Consider the following 23,878-nt stretch of genomic DNA (forward strand, 5'->3'; position numbering starts at 1 on the left):
CTGCGGACGTGAATCGGTCAGCAACGTTGGAACAGTGCGGTGAGCTCATGTCTGCCGCTGCCGGGGCTGCGGCTGGTAGGCGTCGGTATTTGCTTAGCTAATCCTTCCTCATCTAAAGGTGCTTATTGACGATTTCATTCATGAGTTTTGAAACCTGCAGGGAGAAATCCCAGCCAGAATCCTCCAGGTGTGGATGATGAAACCACATTCCCTTGCACTTGCCTGCAAGAGCTCCAGGTGAGACAAAGTAGTTGGGAAAGGAACCCTCGGTCCATGTGGACAGTGCAGCCAGATTCTCACCGGTAAGGAGCCCCGTGCTCAGATGGGCAGGTGGCCAAGGGAAGTGCCGAGAAATCAGGGGACTGATTCCGGCTGATCCCAGAGGGTGCGCTGGTCAGTAGAACGGATTTGCACATACAAGGGGACTCTTGTAAGTTCGTAGGAAAATGGAATTCAATGAGAATGCAGCCTTGTCCATGAACTTTTGGCAGTCCCTTGTAGAGGCTGAGCCTTGAGATTCCAAGAAGGAAGGAATCAGGTTAAAACCCAGGAAGACCTACTCGAGTCTAAGGAAGTGGTTCTCAAAATATCATTCCCGGCCCATCAATGTCACCATCACATGGAAATGCAAACTGCTAGGCCCCATCCCCGGCCTACTGGATGGAAAACTACATGTGGGGCCCATCAAGCTGTTTCAGCAAGGCCTCTGGGCAACTCTGACGTAGCCAAGGTTGAGCTCATCTGCTGTAAAGGCAAGCGCTGCTCAGAACAGAGATGCACCTGTGGCCCAAGCAGTCACGACAGTGATTGGGAGGCAGGAGTCTGTATCAAGTTCAGATAGTTACCAAAGAACATGAGCTTCTAATGCAGGAGCCGTAACTGATGAGAGGAAGTTTGGGGAGCATCCCCGATAGGCCACTGAAGGTGTTCCAGAGCTCCTGCTGCGATCCAGGCAAAAGCCACAAGCTGTGAACCTCAGCCTGAGCCGGGAGAAGGGGAGATGGGAGGGCAGGAGGGTGCCGAGGCAGAGCCTTCTTGGCAAGGGATTTGCAGAATCTCTGGAAGTGCCGGGCCACGAGAGCTTGCTGTGCTAGGCTGAGTTCCATTCCCCCCAGATAGTTTGGAAATGGTAAATGATGCAGCAGGCTGATGTCAGGAGTGCCCTGGTGATACTTACAGCTTCGTGTTAAATCCTGGAGGGAAACCGGGCATTGGAGGAGCAGCTTTGCCTTCCTCCTTGCATCTGCTCTTGTCTTTATTACCGAGTGCTATTACAGGAATGCAGTGCGACTCCTGGACTCGGGCAGACATAGATACCCAGAGTTACATGCTGATGGTACTAAGAGGAGGGAAACGACCCAGTCCTGTAAAAGCCTGAGTCTAAGCCAGCCACTCTCTCTGCTTCTTTGCTCATCTTGTGCACCTGCCTTCACACACGCTCCATCATTGCCAGGCCAATTGCCCTCATCAAAGACCAAACCCCTGGGCCTGCTTCATCCAGGACTTGTGCCTCTGAAACTATGACCTGAACACACCTTTCTTTTTAGAAGTCAGTTGTGTCAGTCATTCATTGTGGGAGTGAAAATCTCCTAATATGCCCACGCTCAGACTGCACATCTCATGGTGTTGGAAGGCCTTGAGGCTCTGGGTGGCTCCCCGAGGCACAGCTGTGGCTGTGAGGGTCCGGGGGAGTGCTAGAGGGTGCAGGAACCAGGGAGACACGTTTTGGGCACTATCTTGGACAGAAGCAACCGTGCCTGTCTTGGCCTCTACCTTGGTCTCTGCGCCTGACAGTTTCCTTTGCTCTCTCATCTGGACCTGGCGAAGATGGCTGAGAAAGGACTTAGGTGGTTTCCACGGTCCTGGCTCTCACCTTGCTACAGTTTCTTCCACCTTTCCCTGGTCAGACAAATGTCTTCCTCTTCTCCCTCCTCACTCTTCTGAGGGAGAGAGGGAGGAGGGAGGCAGGCAGGGGCCAGTGAGTGGAGGGAGCGCCTTGTAGGACATCTAGGAAAGTCCCCAAGGGGAGGCTACAGAAGACCGTGTCTGGGCAGGTCCAAGAACAAGCAGAGGTGATGGAGAGAGGCAAGCAGGAGGGAGCCTTCCCAGACAAGCAGGTGCCTCTGCCCCTGTGCTGGCTGGAGATGACCAGAGAAGACCCAGCAGATGACCTGACCCCTGCCCTCCTGTTGCTTCCTGGAGCTACGAGCTGGGCAGGGGGCCAGAGCACAGACTTCTGCCCACCTGAAGACAAGACAAAAGACCCCGCTGGGACCAAACCCAGCGTGCCGGGAGCTGCGAAACAGGCTCCGAGCCCTGGCTGTCTGCAGAGTGAGAGTTGAGCTGTGCTGGAGCTCTGTCCAGTGCTGGTCCCCTGGTCTCCTGGAGTCCGGGCTGCTTGAGCCTGTGGAGCCCTCTTGGCAGCTGCCTCCGGGGCTCTGTTTCAGGGAAGCTTTGCGCTCTGCCGAAGCGTGCCCGTGCGCAGAGTGCTGAGGCCGCAGCCTCAGGGAGCAGGAGCAGAGGGAGCAGGGACCGGAGACAAGACACCTTTTGGGGGCTGCAGTCTTGCTCGGGGAGCTCCAGCACTGTGGCAGCCCCAGAGGAGACTTATTTCAAGACCTTGCGTGCAGCCAGTGGTTCCCATTTTCATCTGGGGATGGGCCCTTGGGTTCCACAAGCTCCAGAAGGGGCCCTGTCCTTTCTTCCTGTTGAGAGGCTGGGGTGTTGGCGGAAATGAGGCTCTCGTTTCCTGGAACCAGTAGCGATTGCTGCCAAGGTCACGGCCAGGTAGCCCCCTGCTCCCCCTGGCTCAGATCTGTGACTCAAGTTGTTGCCAGCTCTTCCTAAGTCTGGAGAGCCCTGGTCTTGCTGCCCTGGTGGGCAGGAGGAGGGGGGCTTCTCTCCCTGTCCCCTCGCCCCCCACTGCCCTTTCTCCCTTGCTCTCTCGCTTTCCACCCTCCGTCCCCACCTCCCTCCCTTCCTCCCTCAGTGGCCTCCTCCCTCCGTGTCCCTGCCTGACCTGCCTGGCTGTGCCTCCACACTCCCAGTGCCTCCTGGATGCCTGTGCTTGGTCTCCCCCAGCCCCAGGGCCTCCCTGAAATGCCCCCCCCCCCGCCACACACAAGACTCCTTGGCCGTCAGCCATAGCCTTCCCTGAACCTCTTTCCTGCCGGCGCTCGCTGGCGACTGCTGCTGCCTGCGTGAGGCTTGTCTACCCGCCCCAAGCCTTGCAGCAGCCTCCTTGCTGTCTGCCCTGTGGCGGGCCAGCTTTCAAAAGGGCGTGGTAAGCCTTCTACCTGCTCAGATGGCTTTGGAGGTGGCCTGATGGTCCCTCTAGGGCACAGTTCCCTTTCTTGACCTGGCTTCCTTCTCCCACCTACAGCAGACTTTTGCACATCAGCGAGGTCTTTTTTTTAAAGACTTATTTATTTATTTGAAAGTCAGAGTTACACACAGAGAGAAGGAGAGACAGAGAGAGAGAGAGAGAGGGAGGCCTTCCATCTGCTGGTTCACTTCCCATTTGGCCGCAATGGCAGGAGCTGCACCAAACTGAAGCCAGGAGCCAGGAGCCTCTTCCGGGTCCCCCATGTGGGTGCAGGGGCCCAAGGACTTGGACCATCTTCTCCCTTTTTCCCAGGCCATAGCAGAGAGCTAGATCAGAAGTGGAGCAGCTGGGACTCAATCCAGTGCCCATATGGGATGCTGGCACTGCAGGTAGTGGCTTTACCCACTATGCCACAGTGCTGGCCCCACCAACCAGTTCTACTCCTCGTCTTGTCTTCAAGTCCTCCTCAAAAGCCCAGCTCCAGGGTGGACATGGGGCCCAGCGGCTACGACTCTGCTTGGGCTGCCCACATCCCATTTGGGAATGCCTGGGTTCGAGTCCCAGTTCTACTTCCAATTGCAGGTCCCTGCCAATGTGCACCCTGGGGTGACTGGAGCACTTAGGTCTCTGCCGTCCACATGGAACGTCCCAATTGAGTTCCTGGCTCCTGGCTTTGACCTGGTCCCACCCTGGCTGTTGTATTTAAAGGGTGAACTGTCAGAAGAAAGTCTCTCTTTTTTCCTCTGCCTTTGCCTTTCAAATAAATAGCAGATACTTAAAAATCTTTAAAAACCCAGCTCCATCTGTGTTTCTCCAGGGATCCCTCCTGCCTGTGTCCCGAGCCCCTCCGGCACCGTCGCTTGTGCTGCTCCTCTAGCACCTGCCACATGGCCCAGCAAGCTGTTTCCACTGCGTGTCCTTGTGCGTCATCTTGTTAACAAACCGCCAACACCCATGCCCTCTGTCTGTGCCATTCCTCGTGGCAGGCGCCTGCTCGCCCAGCTTTCAGCACCTGCTGCGGGGGCTCCTGCTCCACACCTGGGGAGCTTTGCCCTCAGACCTCCATGGAGGCTTGGAGTCAACCCGCTGTGTTGTGGCTTGCCAGGAGGTCTTCCGGGGGCTGCAGCTGTTGGGGCACTGAGCCAGCACGTGGCGGGGGGTGGGCACAGGCCACCCGGCACGGGGTCCCCTGGCTGAAGGCTCTTCCCCGTGCTGCCAGGGCCCTAACTTATTCCCGGGGTGACTCACCAGTGTACCCCTTTTCATGCTCAGAACAATGAGTGTCCAGTCTCCTGTCTGCTAAAAAGGCAAGACCAAGAGTCAAAACGGGGTCCATGCCTCCCATGCTCCAAATGCAGATGATTCTGTTGGGAGCTGGGCCCGGTGTCATGCTGAAGGACGTGAAAGAATCTGCAACTTTCCGCCCCTCCAGAACCTGGTCTTGTGGTTTTGTTGTTGTTATTGTTGTTGTTGTTTTTGGAAGATCATGAACACAGAAGAAGGGAGAAGGGAGAGAGCTCTTTCTACAATGAATTGCCAATCAGATTTGATCATTTTATATCGCCACTCCCTTCTGGCTTGCGAGTGCCGAGTGCTTGGCACCCGTCGCTGGCATTTCTCCTTTCCCTTTGACATATTCATTTGGCATCATTGACCCACGGGTTGCTCTCCCTCATGAAAGCACCCACTCTGCCTTGCTGGAGGCAGGCGTGCTGCGGCTGCCAGGACCGCTGCGGGGCTCCAAACACTCACGGTGGCTGTGCGCGCAGCCTGCGCTTGGTGCCCTTACGCAGCAGTAGAGGATGTGCAACAGGACAGTCCCTGCCACCGGGATGATAGAAGCTCAGCAAAGGAGGGGCTGCAGGGAAGACCCTCCCCCCACCCAAGCAGACAGGACAGCCCCTCCCCAGAGACTCTGAGGCCGTGGGTGTTTGACGTGGGCCGTGAATTTGCCGCTCGGCTGCTGATGACCAGAGATTGAGTCTAGGTGGCTTGGGCTGCAGAGACAGCTGCCTGGTGGGTACAGCCAGAGCAGGGGGCGGGCAGGGCAGCAGGAGGGCGCTATGCTTGCATGCTCATCTCGGGGCTGGGAGCTGCTGCGAGCTTTGAGAGCTCTGCTGTCCCTTTGCAGAAGAGCATGCTGCAAAGTAGCCAACAGGGAGCAGGTGGGCAGGGACTGAGAGGGCCCGTGGGGCTTCTGGGAAGCTGGTAGTGAGCTACCTGCTGACCTGGGTTCCTTCCCTCAGGCACACCGGATTGTGAGATTTTCAAGCTGTGACTTGGTGATTTATACGCTTTCTAAATGCGTGGTAGACGTCAACAAAGCGTCTTCAAAGGATGACTGTGGCTGTTGGTTAAAGAATAGAGGGGCAGGAGAGCAGCCTGGGCAAGGGAAGCAGCTAGGAAGCAGTGATGGAGGTCAGGGGAGAGCTGCTGGGGACTGGGCCTGGGGTGGCAGAGGAGACGGAAACAGAGGGTCCAGCCTTGGTGTGGAGGGAGAGGCCCCGGGCGTGAACTGGAATGGGGAAGCGGCAGTGCAGGCAGCCGCGGTGTTTGGGCGTGGGTCTGAGGCACTGGCGGGAGATATAGCTGAATGTGGGAATGCATTTAGTGCAAGGCCTGGGGCTGGGAACTGGGAGACCAGCATCAAGTGGGGAGATAGAAAAGGGCTCCTCTCAGGTCCCTAAGAAGGAGCAGTCCGAGGAAGTGCGAGAGCGCTGGGATAGAAGGAACTGTCCCAACCAGTGAGGAGTCCCTGGGGGGTGCCACGCGCTGCGGAGTGCCGTAGAGGTGGCACTAGGAACTGGCAATGATGGTGAAAACCACTGCAGCGCCACCTCCTTCTCCCAACTCTGCGTGGTGAGCCGCACGGCGGGGTGGTGTGGTGGCTGGTGTGCGTTGGCTGCTGGCGGCCGCCAGCGAACCTGAGTGACTGCGAAGCGCCTCTCCGGAGCCTCGTTTTCCTCGTTGTGAACATAAGGAAGCACATTAGATCTTGGACTGCGCTAGGACTAACTGCACTCCGCCAGTATTTACTGAACACATGTTCTGTGCCTGCAGACAAAACAGTGACCAGGAGGGACAGAGCTAGGCAAGTCAATAAATAAGCAAGACGATGAGAAGCCATCAGCCCCGCCTTCGGCCCGGGGTCCCTCCCTGCCTGGCCAGTCTCCCTGGGCTCAGCCGCCACTGCGCTTGGCGCCTGCGACACCAGCTCACCCATCCCCACTTTCTCTCTACAAAACTAACTTCCCTTTCCTTGAAGGCAGGAAGGGAAGGGCTTTGTCTTCAAACCCTTCCGGGAGGTGAGAAAAAAACATTGACATCCCATCTGGTTACCCGAACAAAGAATAGGAAGAAGATAACACGGTGAGGTTTCCACAGTCCTGCGGCTGGAATGTTCTTTTCCTGCCACAAATTGATTCAAAGCGAGTTCCCCAGGGGTGCCTCGCTTCAGCCCAACCAAGGGCTCCCCGGCCAAGTTCCCCAAAGACGAGATGGCACTTGCTCTCCACCGAGGTGAGCTTGGCTTAAAACGCACACATGCGCACACACACACACACACACACGAGGCTTTAGGAATTTCTGAAGAAGGATTTAGACGCCTATCTGTATGAATTCCAGTGCTAATTTTGTTTTTCTGGGAAATCCTGAGCTGTGTGTTTCACACTAATCTGACAACTTTATTGAGTCTCGCACGGTTATGCTCATGTCTCATACCTGCCAGGGTGGTCTTCCCAATCTGTGGCTTCTTTTTCTGTGACTTCTTTATTTTTTTCTTTAAGATTTATTTATTTATTTGAAAGAGTTACACAGAGAGAGAATGAGAGGCAGAGAGAGAGGGAGAGAGAGAGAAAGAGAGAGAGAGAAAAAGAGAGAAGTCTTCCATCCACTGGTTCACTCCCCAATTGGCCGCAAAGGCTGGAGCTGTGCCAATCCGAAGCCAGGAGCCTCTTCCAGGTCCCCGACTTGGGTGCAGGGGCCCAAGGACTTGGGCCATCTTCCAATGCTTTCCTAGGCCATAACAGAGAGCTGGATCAGAAGTGGAGCAGCTTGGATTCGAACCGGCATGCATATGGGATGCCAGCACTGCAGGAGGCGGTTTTACCCAATACGCCACAGCGCCGACCCCTCAATCTGATTTCTAAGGGCTGGAGCCTGGGCCATCTCTCACCCTCTGCTTTCCCCATTCTCAGGCACCTGGGAAAGAACCAGAACAGCCCTGGACAACCCCAAGAGCGTGCCTGAGCACTCCGGGGATTATCAGGAGCCAGGAGCCCAGCTACCTCCCTTCCTGAGCATGTATACAGCCGTGGAAACCTGCACTTTGTTTTTTTCCAGATTGTTCTGTCTTTGTACCTCTGAGGGCCCCCAGGACCCTGATATCTCAAAATCCAGTTTTCCATAAGCTCATCCTAACCTAAAATAGAAAAATGGGTTATAACCCCAACCCCACCGGCTTCTGCAGAGTTGGACTTCCGGCACCCTTTTGGTTGTATCTTGTACGGTGCCTTTCAGGTGTGACTCTTTATGTAAGCCGAGTATTCTAAGCTAAAAAAATAAAATAAAAGTCCAAAGAGCCCGGTCTGGTTCAGCCCCGCCGGGCCTCGGCTGGAGCCGTGCCTTGGCCCTTGCTTCTGTGCCTGTTGGGGTTTCCTGCGGCCTCGGCTGAGACCAGACAGGCGGGTCTTCCCGGGCCTTGGGATGGATTTCCTCAGTGGGCAAGGAGCCCTGGCAGACAGCAGGTTCCCTTTGTGGGTAGTGCAGTGAGGCCAGCAAGGGGGCACCGGAGGGAAGCAGGGGGCACGTGGGCAGCCTGGCCAACCGACCCCTGGCCGCTCCCTTCCAGGCAGGGCCCCCGCCCTGCTCCCCAGCCCCGCTGCTTCCCCCTGAAGGAAGAAGGAAGCTGGGAGGGAAATCAAAGTGCCACTTTTAAACTCCTGCTCATTTTTCTCCTTCCCATCAAAGGCTTGCTGGAGTTCATGATACTGCTAATAATACCAGCAGTACCTGTTACCATGGCTGCTGTGGGCACCACCCACTCTGACCCCGGCCCGGCTATTTTGAATCTCGGGACTTTATCTCAGGCAGGCATTCTTCCTGCTCTGGAACAGAGTTGATTTCCCGAATCATGTCTTAAAAGAGACGCTCCCCTTTGGGGCAGGGGCCGGGGTTTTGCATCCAAAGCCACACCCTTGCAGGAGCTGCAGGAGGCCCGCGGGCTGGAGGAGGCCCTCCCAGCCAGGATGTGTCTGATCTGTGCGCGCTTCCTGTCTTCATCTGGGGGTACAGGGAGAAGGACCCTGCTCGCCCCTCCAGTTCTCTGCTGGGCTCCCAGGAGCCACCCGAGTCCCTCCTTCTCCCCAAGTGCATGCATCTCAACCACACTGGGGCACTCAAGGCCAGGAGTCACCCTTCTGGGTTCACTTCTTTTTTCTTTGTTTAAGTTTATTTGTTTATTTAGGAATGCCACAGAGATAGCTTCCATCTACTAATTCATTCCTCAAATGCCTGTGACAGGCAGGGCTGGGCCAGGCTGAAGTCAAGAGCCAGGAACTCCATCTGGGTTTGCCACAGGGAGAGAGCAGGGACTCAGGTACCTGGGCCACCATCCCCTGCCTCCCAGGTGCATTAGCAGGAGGTGAAGTGGAAGCAGAGTGGGACTCATGATCCCCCTGAGAGATATACCAACTCCCCGGAAGGCGCTAGCCGGAGAAACGGGGCACCGGGGTGCAGGAATGCAGTGAGGTGAGAGGAGGCGTCTGGGCAGGCTTTGGTTGGACAGCCGGGTCCGCTGACACAGACAGTCCCTGACTTACAGTGGTTCAATTTAGCATTTGTTTCTACTGCACCCACACAACCGTTCTACTCTTCACTTCAGGTATAGAATTCAATCAGTGCTGTGAGAAGTGCAGCACTTTGTTATAAGAGGCTTTGTGTTAGACGGCTTTGCCCAGCTGGGGGCTGGGGCGAGTGTGCTGAGCCAGGCTAAGCCACGGCGCTCAGTAGTTCAGCTGTATTACATGCGTTTTCAACCCAATAGTCGCTTCGCTCGATGTAACCCCACCGTCGGTCAAGGAGCTTCTGTGTGTACTGTTTGGAGCTTTTTCCTTTTCCCATGGAACGGCAGGGACAGAATGATTTGTCTACGAGACATAGCATCAGGAAATAGATTGGGTTTCTAACTCCAGATGGCAGAACAAGTCGTCACCCCTGTTATAATGAGCGTAGTGAATAAAAAGTGACAAAACCAACATCCAACAAGCATTTAAAAAGGAGGCTAAAAGTCAGTCCTTTCAGCAGGATGGATGGTGGCCAGGGTGTGGATGGAGGGATTGCGGTGGAGAAGGGCGGGCCCTCAATCCCTAGTAGGCAGAGCCCTGCGGCAGGAAGCCTTGGGCGTGGCACAGCTCCATGGAGGCCACTGATTTAGAATCGGCAGGTGTGGCAGACGCGAGCGGTGAAGCTAAACGCCAGGGTTTAACACAGAACAGCACTTGACCTCTAACCCCAGACAAGACACAAGCAACATCTCTGGTGCATGGAGCAAGGGAGCTGTCAGATGGTGCAGGTGTTTGTGCCAGGACGGAGCCCTGTGCCCCTGCACCCAGCCTGCTTGCCACAGTGTGCAGAGATTGGATGGAAACAAGATCCTGCGAGAAGCCTGCAGCGTTGAGAGGATGAGGGAGCCGTGGGGCCGGGCAGCCGGCTAGCCCCTCTGCTGCGCTGGCAGCACTTGGCAGTGCTAAGTCACGGGGTTACAGCACAAGCACGTTGCTTCGAGGGGGTGGAAGTTATGCACAGAAAAACTAAGAACAAACGGAGGTGGCTGTCCCTGAACCACAGGGCTGGATGCAGAGCTGGGCTGTGTCACTCTCTGGTTCCTCCCAGCGGAGCTGTGGACCTCAGAGGCTCCAGCCCGGGGAGAAGGAGACAGATGATCTTTGCCTTGAGCTTGTGAGGGGCTGGGAAAGGGTTTCCCTGTGCTGCTCTTTCCTCTCCTTCCCCACTGTGGGAAAATTGCCCCGTTTCGATTGCTGAGTCAGTGACCTGTTTGGTCACGCAGACGTAGCAAATTGGGAGCTCAATAAATTGTATCAGGCTGGGGAGCCCCAGCCTGGCCTTGCATGGACACAGGGTGGGCTGGCAGTCACTGTGCACGTGATCGTCCCATGGGGACAGCATTGCAGCACCTGGGCCCGGCAGCCCTGCGGCCAGGCTTCTGTGTCTCTGCAAACTAATGGTGGTCAGGGTGCTGCCAGCGTGCGGTCTGGGAGAGACTCCCGGACTGGCCCATCAAGCAAAGCCGTGTCCTGGCTGCCCTCTGACTTTTCCAGGCACCCTGGTCCTGAGGTCTCTCACGTTGTGGTCCTCAAGGAAGCGTGGTGTGGACCGGGGCCCCGTTTGTGCCTTCACTCGGTGTCTCAGCCTCGCTTCCGGCTTTCGTAGTTCCCCTCGTTTTTAGGAGAAGCATCTTCACGGCCTCTCCAGCTTCTCTGCTTCCTTCCTGTCCGCCCTCTCGCAGGATCGAGGAAAGCACGGGGCTGTGAGCAGGGCGTGCACGTGGAGGAGCCCAGGAACCTTCCCTCTCTTTGCAAGACGTCGGCCCCACACGGGCTTTCTCCACCAGCTGCCTCTTCTCAGCTGTGCCCGTTTTAATACACACGCACACACACATGCACACAGACACTTGCACACACACATGCATGCACACACACACAGTGCGAATCTCAATGGTTCCATGAGCACACATAGAGCCTAGATATTTACGTGGGTTTTGAAACCACATAAGCTCCTTAAATTAACAAACTTATTCCAATGACATTGCCAAGGTTCATAAATTAAAAAGCGAAATCAAAACTGTGGAATTCCCTTCTGAGTATCAGCACATGACTGAGCATCTTCATGGGTATAAGTCTTTTTTCTTTAGCCACTTTTCTCAACATATAGTTTATAGGTAATGGGATGCACATAGGGACTGGCACTGTGACTCAGTGTGTTAGGCTCTGGTGACACTGGCATCCCATATGGGCACCAGTTCAAGTCCCAGCTACTCCTCTTCCAGTCCAGCTCCATGCTAATGTGCTTGGGAAAGCAGCGGAAGATGGCCCAAGTCCTTGAGCTCCTGTACCCACATGGGAGACCTGGAAGAAGCTCCTGGCTCCTGGCTTTGGCTTAGCCCAGCCCCGACTGTTGCAGCCATTTAGGGAGTGAACCAGTGGATGGAAGACCTCTCTTCCTGTCTCGCCCTTCCTCTATGTAACTCTTTCAAATAAGTAAATAAATAAATCTTTAATATAAAATAAATGCACACAAGCTTGATGAGTTTTGACAAATGTGTGTGCCTGTATCCATAAGACCACCATAAAAATGTAGCCTATTTCCACCACACCAAAGTATCCCTCCACCCAGAGTTCCAAATCTGTAGGTTTTTGGCTGGGTCTAGAAATATCCCTGGGTGATGTGGAGTTGAGCCAAGTGAGGGAGCGAGGCAGCTGCTTCCACACGTGCTGCCTTGTGCCTTGTACATTGTGTGACTTACAAATGGACTGAAGCTGCACAAAGGGAAATTTGCAGAGACTCAAGACAGATTGTTCAAACCGACCTGCAGCTCCCGGAGCACACTGGAAACACACTGTGTGCTAAGCCCGAGACCCAGTGATGAGCCAGGCATTGTTTCAGACACTGGGCCCTCGTCTTTCCTCCAAGAGGTCTGTGCTCCTATGGGGCAGGTGCCACTAACCGAGAACAAACACGGGATGTAATCTTAGGAAGCACTGAACGCCAAGAAAATGAAATAGGATGAGGAGACAGCAAACAAGGAGTGCGGCCTTGAGAGTCACCCAGTGCACGGAATGCATCCCTACCCTCTTCCTGTTGTGAAGCAATCCCAAGATTCAGCTGCTTTCCAAAAGGGGCGTGTTAGCTTCCCCTAACGTCTGTTCTGCAACATCTGGTGTCTGTTAGATATAAAGGGGTGCTGGGGGCATGGGGCTTACATAGTTAAAGGCGTTTACCAAATGTGGCATCGGGCATGGCCGAGCAGGTCTGCACTGAAGGGCATCTCAGGGCCTTCGACGTGCCTACGTCATTGCATATAGCTTTGAGACAGGGCTGTTGTATGCAGTGTTTCCCAAACTTTTCTGGGCATCTCAGGCTTAAGTGGTGCCCCGCGTGGAAATCTGTTCTCACACCACCAGAAAGTGAAAAGCAGCAGAGAAGTCAGATTATGGGGGGTAAGAGGGGGAGTGGAGGAAGTCCCCGCTCACTGAGCATCCCCCCAGTGGCCAGCGCTCCCTGGTACCATCCTCGCCACAACTCAGGTGGGATCGTGGCGTCCCTGAAGCTCACGCCCTTCCTCACTCACAGAGCCAGGGCTTGTTTGGATCCCAACTCCAGACTGTCAGAAACCAAAGCAGTGTGTTGCCTCTATGATGGTGAGTGTGGGCTGCTCCCAGCTAGCACACCTTCTCGTGTCCTACCCATGCACCTGCAGTACTCTCACAGCAGTGTTCTCTAGGCGTGGCCTTCTGTCGGGGCGTTCTTGCTCTGTCTCCATGCTGGCCAGGTAGCGGGTACTTGTCAAGGCTGAGTAGCCTGGTTCCGGGATTCTATACACAGAGAGCAGTGTGTGAGGACAGTGGCTGGGACTCCGAGTGACCCTGGCCAGAAAGCCCCACTGGACCTGCCTGCCCATGCTTTCTGTCTCCTTAGCATCTTCCCCCTGCCCACAGCCCCGTGTCTGCCCCTTGCCAGCAGCTGAAGCTCCAGGGCTCAGGTCCCTGCCAGTGCTGCCGCTCGGCTGGACTGCAGTGGCCAATGACAGGTGTGAGGGGTGGGGGAGTTGGGAAGGTGCCAGCTGGCTGTGGCCGGAGTACCCAGCCCAGCAGCCTGGGGAGGAACTGGAACTGTCTGTGTCTGTGCATAGCAGAAAGAGTAAAGGAGTTGTCTTTCTGGGAAAGAGTGGGGACAAATTTCCTCTCCTCCGTCCCCATCTTCCTATCGTGAGCCACGGGGGACGTGGGCAGCCGCCAGGTCGCTCCTGCTGGCTCAAGATTGAGTTGACCAGGGGAAGACACACACACACACACACACACGCCCGTGTTCCACAGCTGCCCTCGCTGTCCCCTCTCCATGCACACTCATCCTCTGAGGGCACTGGCTCCATGCGTAGCGTTCACCTCTTCCTTGTCCCCAGGCTGCAAACACAGCCACTTCAGTTCTTGCACGTAGGCTCAGTTGAAAGCCCCGTCAAGTCAACCTCTACAGGCTCCCATGATCCGGGTCCTCCCCACGTGACCGTGCCCCTCCAGGCCTCGGATCCTGGGCTTCTTGTCTCTCTCCGGACTGTCACGACAGCCATCACTCCTCTGCTGAATGCCGCGCTTGCTTTGGGAGGCCTTGGTGCAGGAGTCGGCAACGGGGGCTGGCGTTCTTGGAAGCAGCCTTGAACTAGACACACAACGGAGCCACATGCCGGGCAAGGGGCCTGCGGAGGGCAGGGGGAGCTGACCCTGCTGACTGAAAGCAAAGGCAAAGACGTGGTGTGTGTGCTCTGGGGCACGTTGAGCATGTACCTTTGGTGGCGTTTGAAGGGCAAGGTGTGTGGCAGCCACTAACACTGCCTGTTGGAGCAGCCCAGAGCTTAGCTTGCTGACAAACCCATAGTCTGTCCAGGACTCAGCGGGGTTCACTCATTTCTGCTCTGTTTGGCATCAGGGGTGGGGCTGGCACCACCCAAAGGCTTGTCAGTAACACGTCTGGCAGTGGATGCTAGCTGAGGGCTGAAACCTCAGATGCAGGTGTTGGCGGAGCACCCATAGGGGGCTTCTGTGGGAGGAAGAAAGACCAGGCTTCCCTACGCCGCCTGAGGTCTGGGTTCCAGGGGTCCTAAGAGAGGAAGATCCTCTACCTGCCTTAGGTCCAAGCCTCAGAAGACACCTGCTTCCCTCCCCCACTGATTGAAGCACGTAGCTGAGATTGGCCCACATCCAACGGGGGAGAACGCAGACTCCACCTCGTGATAGAGTGTCGCTGTCACATGGTGGACGTGCATGTGGGCGGCATGGCTGTCTTTGCAAGATATGGCTGGCCTCAACAAGAGGCAGGCAGGGTGCAGGACCTGTAGCCTCATGGATATTGCACCCAGGGCATTGGGTTTTGTCTTGTAGGAAGTGGGAGCTGGTGGGCAATGCTGACTGGGGCGTGGGGGTGCATCTGCGCTTGCGTGAGCTTTCTCTGGGGTGTTTGGGTGGAAGATTTGGAGGGGCAGGCAAGACCGATGGCAGGGGGGATGTTGCAGAAATCCATGGGAGCCCAGGGAGGGGCCTGAGCCCAGGCATATACCTGGAGGTACAGCCAGGGCCACGTACAAGATGTGCCGAGATCACAGGTCCTGGCAATGCGGTGAATGCTAGGTGCGAGATGGCAGGGCCTCTAGCAGAATTCTCAGTGAGAGTGAGGGCGGAAGAAAGACAAAGAGGAGTGGTTTGTGGGGGAAGAGAACGAGTCTCGTTTGGGAAGTGGTTAGGGATCTCGGAGTGTCCGGGTGGACTTTCCCCAGCAGAGAGTGAGATGGACCTCAGCGGAAAGCGCTCGGGAAGGTTCTGGGAGAGAAACGGAGCTGTGAGCGTTGTCATCCTCGGCACTGTGGGATTGCCCGTGAACAAGCACAGGATGGGCGTGTGTCCCAGAGGAGACCGCCGGCTGTTTGGGGGTGGGGATCAGTCTCTGGGAAATGGAGGAAGAGGCTCTGGCGAGGCCTCCGAGATGAAATCGCTTCCTTCCTGAGTCCAGCCCGGGCCGCGGGCGACTCCCCACGTGAAGGCGCTTTGATGCCCAGTGCTGGGGAAGACGATCGGACATTGGCATGTCCCATTCCGTTGTGCCTGACGTCCTGTAGCCCACTTCACACACTCGTCCTTTCTTTTCTCTCATGGCCCAAATTTACAAACTAGAGGATTTCTGTGATCATTTTGCCTCTTCCCTTAATCCCTCACATATACCCTCTGCACGCAGTGTGTGTCCCCTGCTCCCATAATTGAAGCCCAGAGACCACTGGGGGACATTTTCCAAATGAGTCAGGTGGGGAATCTTCCTGCACCTGTTTTGATTCTCTGGGTCTGGGCTTGGGTGTATCTCAGGGGCATCCCTGGCTCCAGCATCTACAGTATTTGCAATCAAAGCTAAGGACCACTGACCTAGCCCAGTTACTTTGCAATTGGGGAGACCAAGGGCCCAGGATGGGGGATGTGGCTGAGGTTGCTCTGCTGAACGGGAGACAGGCCCAGCCCTGGCCTGCTGCAGGCATCTCTCCTCAGCCCACACACGCTTACTTCTCGGGGTCACCTCTCTCAAGCTTCATCTCCCCATTTGTGCAAACAGCCAGGGACAAAAAATGCCTTTCTCACAAAATGTGAACATTGGAATGTGTGAAATAAACTCAGTGGGGGCTGTGCAGGGAGGTGGGGCACGGGAGGTGGGACACAACTTCACCTGAGTGTGTGTGTTGTGGGGGTGGTTTCCTTTGGACACTGGAGAGGAGTGAGGTGGCCATGGCCCGAGGTCAGGCAGCAGTCTGGAGTGGCGTCCAGGTTCACAGGTGTGACGAGCATGGACATGCGTGCTGGGCCTGCCGGAAGCACCTGCTGGCCTCATCAAGTCTCTGGCCCGGCAGGTGGGAGATCCCAAGTGCCTAGGGTGAGGCCCCTGAGAAGGAGGTGGGCTCAGCTCCAGGAGGAAATAGAAGTAGAGGTGGAGCCCCAGGTGCTGTCCAGAGATGCCAACCCCTCAGGGAAGGGAAGAGCTCTGGCCCTCTGTGAAATGTGACCACCACTCTCCCAACCTCGAGAAAGAGCTGTGAGCCCAGGAGGCCCAGAGCTCGGCCACTCAACTCCTCCCCTGCCCTCCCTGCTGTGTGCCTGTGCCCTTCAGCCATGGAACTCGTGTGTACTTGGTACCACAGCACAAGGAGTGCAGGTGGCGTGGGACTCAGAGACAAATGGCTTCCAGGAAGGGGATCGTCCCTCTCGGGCAGCAAGCACCATCAGCGATGCTGCCATAAGAGCCGAGATATCTCCATAGGAACAGCTGACAACCTTGTGAGGATGTGAGGGGGACACTATTCCAAACCAGGTGGGCTGGAGGCCACACCAAGGGTTTCTCACTGAGACATCAGAGCCAGACCCTGGAGGGTGGTACTGGGGCTGGAGGACAGGTTCGGTACGGCCTGGTGCATTGTGGGTGGTGGCACAGAGGGGACAGGCAGCAGCTAGGGAGCAGTCTAAGCCGGTGAGTGCCCAGAGGCCTGGCTGAGCACAGGTGCCTTTCCCTCGGGGGTGGCTCTCCAGCCCTGTCCTGTGGTCTTGCTGGGCCGTTTGTGCTAACAGTGGTAAGAACGCAGCAAAGATAGGAAAGCTAACATTTCCAAGTGTTTCCTGTGGGGTGAGTGCCTTGTGAAGTCAGGGAGAGGAGCCCCACCTGACTGCTGGGCCCCAGCAGGGGAGGCTGGGAGGAGAGCGGGGCTCACGGCGCGCAGAGCTCATGTCCTGGGTGTGTTCTCGCAGATGTTCGTGCTCTGCCACGGCCTCCTGCAGCTCTGCCAGCTCCTGTACAGCGCCTACTTCAAGAGCAGCCTCACCACCATCGAGAAGCGCTTCGGGCTCTCCAGTTCTTCCTCGGGTCTCATCTCCAGCTTGAACGAGGTAAGTACGGGCTACTGACCCATCAGACCCCATGGGGTGCACCTCCCTGGCTATAGAACCTGGGAGAGCAGCAGAGCAGGGTGCTGGGATGTGTGCACGGGGGCCAGGGAGTGGGCATAGCAGAAGCAGCTGCAGCTCCTGGGGCTCTACCTGTGCCAGGCGCTGAGCTGACAGCCTCTGAACAGGTGCTCTGCTCATAGCCACCAGACAGGTAAGGGCACTGAGACTCGGCAGGACATGTGCAATGGCCCAGGTTTGCAAGGGTGGCCCCAGGCCCGGGCATCTCCTGTCTCCTGAGGCTTGTAGGGACTGTTGGTGTTTAATAGCCTTGACACCTGAATGAGGTCAGATCTCTATGACGCCCCCAGCAACCTGGCTGGCCCTGGCATGCAACACGAGTGGCTCACTCGCAGTTGTCTTTCCTCCAGAGTTCAGACACAGCCTCTGAATCATTCTCAACACGGTGTTCCAGTCCCCTCCGCTAATCACAACCAAAAGCGTGCTGATAAGGTGACTCCTGTCTTCCACCTCATCCCAGATAAGAGAACCCTAGGATCTCATTAACCTTGTCCCTAGGCTGGGAACAAAAGCATGGGCCCAGGCACAATTGCAGTGTGCACGGGGCACGGAGCACCTAGCTGGGACTTGTTGAAGACAGGGTGTTGATTAGGCAAATATTTGCCCAGGGCGATAGTTCAATCAAAATGGGGGAAAACATCCATGAAATTTATCAGGAAAGAAGAGAGTAGGAGGCCACAGCTAGACCAGGTTTATTCAGAAGGATAAAGCCTGGGAGGGGCTCACTCCCAGGGGAACCCACAGCAGAGAGAGCCCCCTCTCTTGCAGACTAGGGGTTTATATAGTCCAAAGTGGTGGGAAGGGGCTGGGGGCTCTGCACTACAGTGAGCCACTGAGATAGCGGGAGAGCCTGGGCTCTCCAAAGGTCCTGCAAGATCACAGTGCGAGCTGAGGCTGGGCTGCTGAGCTGGGGGAGAGAGCCTGGAGGAGTGCAGAAAGCTCAGGCCGACAGCTGGATTCTTCAGATAGTGCTGTGTCCTGCAGTCCAGGCAGGGCAGGGCTGGCCTTGGCAGGGCGTGGCTGTGTTAGCAGAGCAGAGCCATGGGGGCCTGCTCGCTGTATGTAAGTGAAAGGTCAACACGGATCTAAGGCTTTATGTCCGTTCTCTCAGATGGACTTTTTGAGACTCTGACTTTAGATCGTGCCGTGGACATGATGGGAGAGGGACGTGGTGGATGAGAGAAGACATCTGCAGGCCAGGGCTGAGCAGACACGGCAGGTGGGAGGCCTGGGGGCTGTGCATTCTGCCTGCCTCCTTCCATGCTCCCTGGGCCTGTCTGGACTGAGACATCAGAAGGGCAGGGCTGTGGCACAGGTGCAGTTTGTGACTGCTTTCTGTGGTGTCCCAGCAAGGCCACTCCAAGGCTGCAGGTGCTGAGGCCCAAGATCCACTTCTCAGCTAGATCCCTGGATTTGAAAAAGCATCCATTATGGGAGCCTAGCTCTGGAAAAGGGCTCCACTGCCAGAGAACAGCCAGCCTCAGCGGTCAGACAAGTTGGGGCCCCAGGGGAGCCTGGACGGAGCCCACCACCCTGTCCTTCCTGCTAATTTCCGTGGGGGTGGGGGCCTCCACCATCCCTCACACAGACTTTCCAAGCCAGCCCCAGTTAGCGTAGCAAAACTATGGGGAGACAGGACATTCACAAAGTCCATGAACCTCAAGAGCAGAGCTCTCCTTCCAGGCCCAAGTCCCAGAAGGTCACAGAGCCGCCTCCGGCCGAGGCTGGAGCAGGTCTCTGCTCGGGCCAGGCCCCCGCCTTGCACACCTGCTCTCTCCCCTCCTCTTGTGGTGGTAGCTTCTTTCTCCTGGCCCTGCGGCAGCAGTGGTCTGCTAAGCAACTGTGTCCTCTCCCCCAGAAAACCTACCATGGACTCATCCATCCATTCATTAGTTCAACAAGTCTTTAACGAGTGCCAACTGCATGCCTGATACACTCTGTCTTCCTGGCTGCTCCCTCCCCATCTTCCTGAACGCACAACGTTGGGCGTTCCCAGGAGACAGGAATGAACAGACACAGATCTCTGCCCACGTGTCCTTCTGAAGATAAATAAATAAGACCCACGATAGACCAAATGATGACACATGCCGGGAAGCAAGATAGAGCCGTGGAGGGGAAGGGGTGGGGCACGGTGGTGGGACTGGCAGTGGGGTTGGCAGGTGTGTTGTAAGTGCGGAGATCAGGGAGGCTTAGTGAGAAGCCGCCCCTCAGCCAGACCTGGAATTGCTGACCCTTGTAGGGCGCCCTGTGGACTAGCCCAGGGCAGGGAATGCCTGTGATGTGTCTCAACAACAGCTGGAGGCAGAGTGGCGGGGGGGGGGGGGGGGGGGGGTAGAGTGGAGGGTGGAGGACAGCAGATCAGAGAGCCAGCAGGATAGGGCCCCCAAGGCTCTGGGGCGTGTTTGCAAAGAAATCCCAGCTCGTGCTACCTCCTACCTAACTCCACGGACCTGGGTAAGTGACGAAATATTCTGAACCCCAGTTTGGTCATCTATAGATTAAGGGTTGTGGCATGATGAGAAACTCTGACTACAAGCCGGAGTCCTTGGATTCAGGAGCCAGCCGGGATCGGAGACTTCTTTGGATTTCTGTCTTGAAGGTTTAGTCCCAAGATGGTTGAAGGGTAGGCTGTGAGCTCTGCGTGGTCTCTGGATTCTTCGCTTGGCCTGCTCTAGAAGACAGAGGCTGGCGACAGTCTCTGCCAGCAGAGGGGAAGCTGAAGCTGCCCGTGATGGCCCAGTGCAAGGCTGGCACTGCAGCTCTGCCTAGGCCCCAGCTAGGCTGCACAGCCTCTCCCCTCTCTGGTTGTCCTGGAGCAGGTGTGGTAAGCTGTCCTCTGTGCGTGGGTAGGACAGGAATTCTGCTCTCACTCAGCCCCGCTGCTCTCTCTGCAGATCAGCAATGCCATCCTCATCATCTTTGTCAGCTACTTCGGCAGCCGGGTGCACCGTCCACGGCTGATCGGCATCGGGGGTCTCCTGCTGGCGGCTGGTGCCTTCATCCTCACCCTGCCGCACTTCCTCTCGGAGCCCTACCAGTACACCTCGGTCAGCGTCGGTGAGTGGCCCCCAGTCCCGTGTCAGCAGCCGTGCTTGGCAGGGGGAAAGCGGAAGCATGGATCCCAGTGAGACCTGTGGCTGTCTTCACTTGGCGTCATTCTCGGGGCCAGGGTGCTCTCATTCTAGCATCTCATCCGACGCCCAGTGAGGCAGAGAACAGCTATGCGGACTTGACCCTCGCAGGTGTCCAGCAGCTTCCCCAAGGCCCAGTGAGTTGGGGAGAGGGAGACTCGGGTCTCCTGCTGCTTAGACGAGTGGCGCTTGGGGGAGCCAGATCTCTGGATTGCAATGAGATGCCCTGTACCAGGGTAGGGGTGGTGAGCCTGCTGCACGCTTCACAAACATGGTTTTCACACAGCGCTGAGTTACCCAGAAAGAGTTCCCTTTTCCTTAAAAATTATTTTATTTCTTTTTAATATGAAAAAACTCAAAATAAAGCCAATTAAAATATACTTAAAGTTGTATTTATATAAATGTTGCCATTTTAATTATAGCTTCATTATATATTGCGTATATTATATATTTGTCATATCAAAATAGAGCAGAAACTCCTGTGCTAACCATCCAGACTCATCAGTTTCCCTCCATATCTATTTTTTAAGAACAGCTGTATCAGAATAGGCTTCGTGGCATATGGGTTAACAGTGGAGCCACACCAGTTGAGGCTGAGCCGGGCTGAAGTGGGGAGCCAGGAATTTCAACCAGGTTTCCCACGTGGGTAGCAGGAACCCAAGTACTTGGGCCTTCATCTGCTGCCTCCCAGGTACAGTAGCAGGAAACCAGATTGCAAGCGGAGTAACTGAGACTCGAACCAGGCACTCTGATACGGGATGTGGGCATCTCAAGCACTAGCTTACCTGCTATACCGCATGTCCCCTAGTTTTTAAAATTGTGCTAAAACCTAGATGTAACATAAAATTTGCCGTTTTAACTGTTAACTGCGCAATTCAGCACTGAATGGCATTAAATACACTCACAATGGTGTGCAACCCCCATTACTAGTTCTAAAACTTTTTCACCACCCCAGGCAGCAGGTGTACCCTAAACAGCACCTGCCACCTCCCCTTCCTCCCCACACCTGGCTACTGAGCACCCACCTCTTGTCAACGCAGATTTGCCTGTTCTAGAGACTCATACAGTCCTTTTGTATCTGATTCATTTCAGTTAGCATCGTGTTTTCCAGACTTACCCGTGTTGCGGCAGGTGTCAGAACCCCATTCCTGTAAGGCTGCATAACATTCCATGGACATGTTTTGTTTATGCATCTGTCTGTTGGTGGCCGCTTGGGTGATGGAAGCCTTTGTTCTAAAGAAATGAGACATTGCCTCCCCACTTCTTCCCCAGAGGCAGCCGCAGGTCCGCTGTTGCTGTCTCAGGCCCTTGCTTGCTGTGTTCTTTCCCCACTTCCAATGCCCTGTTTTTTGATCCCCACTGATTTGGAAGTTAGACATTATTAGCTATCCCTACATTTTAAATTGTTAAAAAATCACACGGTAAAGTGGACCTCCTGCTTTGGGTGATGTACAGTCCTACACATCTTCACCCATGTATAGGTTTGTGTAGCCACCAGCCCAGGCAGCGTGGAGGCCAGCAGTTCCATCCCCCCAAGAACTCCTCCATCTCCATCATGCTGGCCCTTTATGCTACACGCTCTCCCTGGCAACCACACTTATAAATGGAAGCACAAAGACCAGCACATGCCTCTGGAACTCTTCCAAGTTGCGGTGTCACTCACTAGCTCATTTCTTTTCCTGCCGTGTAGCAGCCCACCGTAGGCATTCACCTACCAAAAGCTGTTTGCACTGTCCCCAGCCCGTCACTGTTATTAATGGAGCTGCTCTAGATATCTGTGGACAGGTTTTGGGGGGAACACAAGTTTACAATGTCGGACGTTGTTTAATGTGTGTATTTGTCATCTGGATGTCCTCTTTGGTCAAGGTCTGTCCAAGTCTTCTGCCTCATACTGAATCTGAGTTCTCACAGATGCTAGGCACAGGTTGCGTATTGGCTATGAGAGTTGCAGATACTCCCTGCCAGTCTTTAGCATATCTTTTTACCTTCTTTTAGCAGTGTTGTTTGCCGATAAAAAGTTCTGGATTTTGATTAAGCCCAACTTATCTTCTAGTTTTCTTTTATGGGCCATGCTTTTGGTGCCACAGTTAAGAGCTCTTTGCGTAATCCCAAGTCAGGAAGATTGTCCTCTGTGATTTTCTAGAGGTTTTATGGTTTTATATTTACATTTAGATCTATAATTCGTTTGGAGCTAATTTTTGTAAGTTCTTTAACATTTTTGAATATAAATAGCAAATTGTTTCAGCATCAATTGTTGAAAAGACTATTTTCTCCATTAAGTTATTTTTAGACCGTTATCAATAATATTAGCAGTATTTTTGTGCATCAATTTCTTAACTTTGTACTCTGTCCCATTGATCAATGTATCACACTGTCTCGATTACTTAAGCTTTACCCTAAGTCTTAAACTGGGTAATTTAATTCCTCCAATTTTACTCTTTTCAAAATTGCTTATTCGAAGTCATTTGCCCTGCACATGCATTTTAGAATCAGCCTGTCTGTATCTAAAGCAAACATTCCTGTGGAGTTTTGCGAGCATTACGTGAAATTCGCAGATCACTGTGGGGAGAATGGATGTGTTTGCTGCGTTGAGTCTGCCAGTCCATGGGTGCAGCTTGCCTCAGACCTCAAGATGATGAATGTCCATGTTTTCCAAGATAACACAGTGAAGACCCTAAGATGTTCTCTTCTCCCATCGTCCATGACTGTTGACAGTACTTTAGTTCCATGGGTCTTAACCTCAGCATAGTGGCGACTGTTATGAACTATCATATTGTTTATAAATAGGTCAGTGGTCTGGTTTCTTTGTTCACCACTGCTTCGTGCTCTTTACCCGCCTGCTGATTCCATTTCCTTTTTCCTGGAGTGTGTCCTTTAGTGTTCCTCTCAGGTGGAAGAGAGAACGTGCCGGTCTTACCCTTGCTCTCACGGTCCAGCTACAGATGCAGTTTTGAAGGAGTGGTTATTTGGAGAGTTCTAGATCTCTGACTTCTGGCATCTCCTGGTGGAACTGGGTCTAATTATCCTCTCTAGCTAGGCAGTAATTCTGCCTACATCTATGGGGCATGCATTTTGAGACCTGCAGTGGGTGTCAACCCTCAGATAGAACCAGTCCCTGTACATGTATGTGCTGTGTTTCCTCCTATATATACATGGCCATGGTAAAGTCTAATTTCTAAATTAGGCACAGTAAAACAGTAACATCAACCAGTAAGAAAAAGAACAACTATAAAAATATACAGTAAGAAAGCACATTTAAAGCTTCTAAGTTGTTGATTTTTGGAATTCTGTGTTGACTACTTTCAGACATTGGTTGACCACAGGTAAGTGAAACTGTGGCAGAAGCGGTGGCTGCTGTGTTTCAGGTTTCCCCTTCTCCATGGCTCTGCATGTCACCATAGGCCGAGTGCGGGCTAATTCTTCCGGATCTGATCGGAAGTTCAGTGTGCTGTTCCTTTTGAAGAGTAGGGATTTTTTTTTTTTTAATTCTGAAAAACTCTCAACCCAAAATGCATCTCATAGTGCACACCTTTGCTTTCTCTACCCTTTCCTCTAGAATTACTTCCGTATACACGTTGGTCATTTTGGTTTCTGGGCTTCTTGTCTCTTAACCTCACTTTTGTAGTTTTCAGTGTGGTGTG

General features: G+C 54.5%; 1 protein-coding gene across 1 annotated transcript in view; it reads left to right on the top strand.

Annotated features, from left to right (window-relative positions):
* Positions 1 to 23,878, top strand: part of SLCO2A1 (solute carrier organic anion transporter family member 2A1) — a 73,890-nt gene that overhangs the window by 16,387 nt on the left and 33,625 nt on the right. Inside the window, exons 2-3 of the mRNA XM_062178985.1 lie at positions 16,891 to 17,028; positions 20,001 to 20,163. Coding sequence (XP_062034969.1) covers positions 16,891 to 17,028; positions 20,001 to 20,163 — 301 coding nt within the window. The remainder of the gene's footprint in view (positions 1 to 16,890; positions 17,029 to 20,000; positions 20,164 to 23,878) is intronic.

Source organism: Lepus europaeus, chromosome 2 (genome assembly GCF_033115175.1).
Source record: "Lepus europaeus isolate LE1 chromosome 2, mLepTim1.pri, whole genome shotgun sequence".
NCBI lineage: Eukaryota > Metazoa > Chordata > Mammalia > Lagomorpha > Leporidae > Lepus > Lepus europaeus.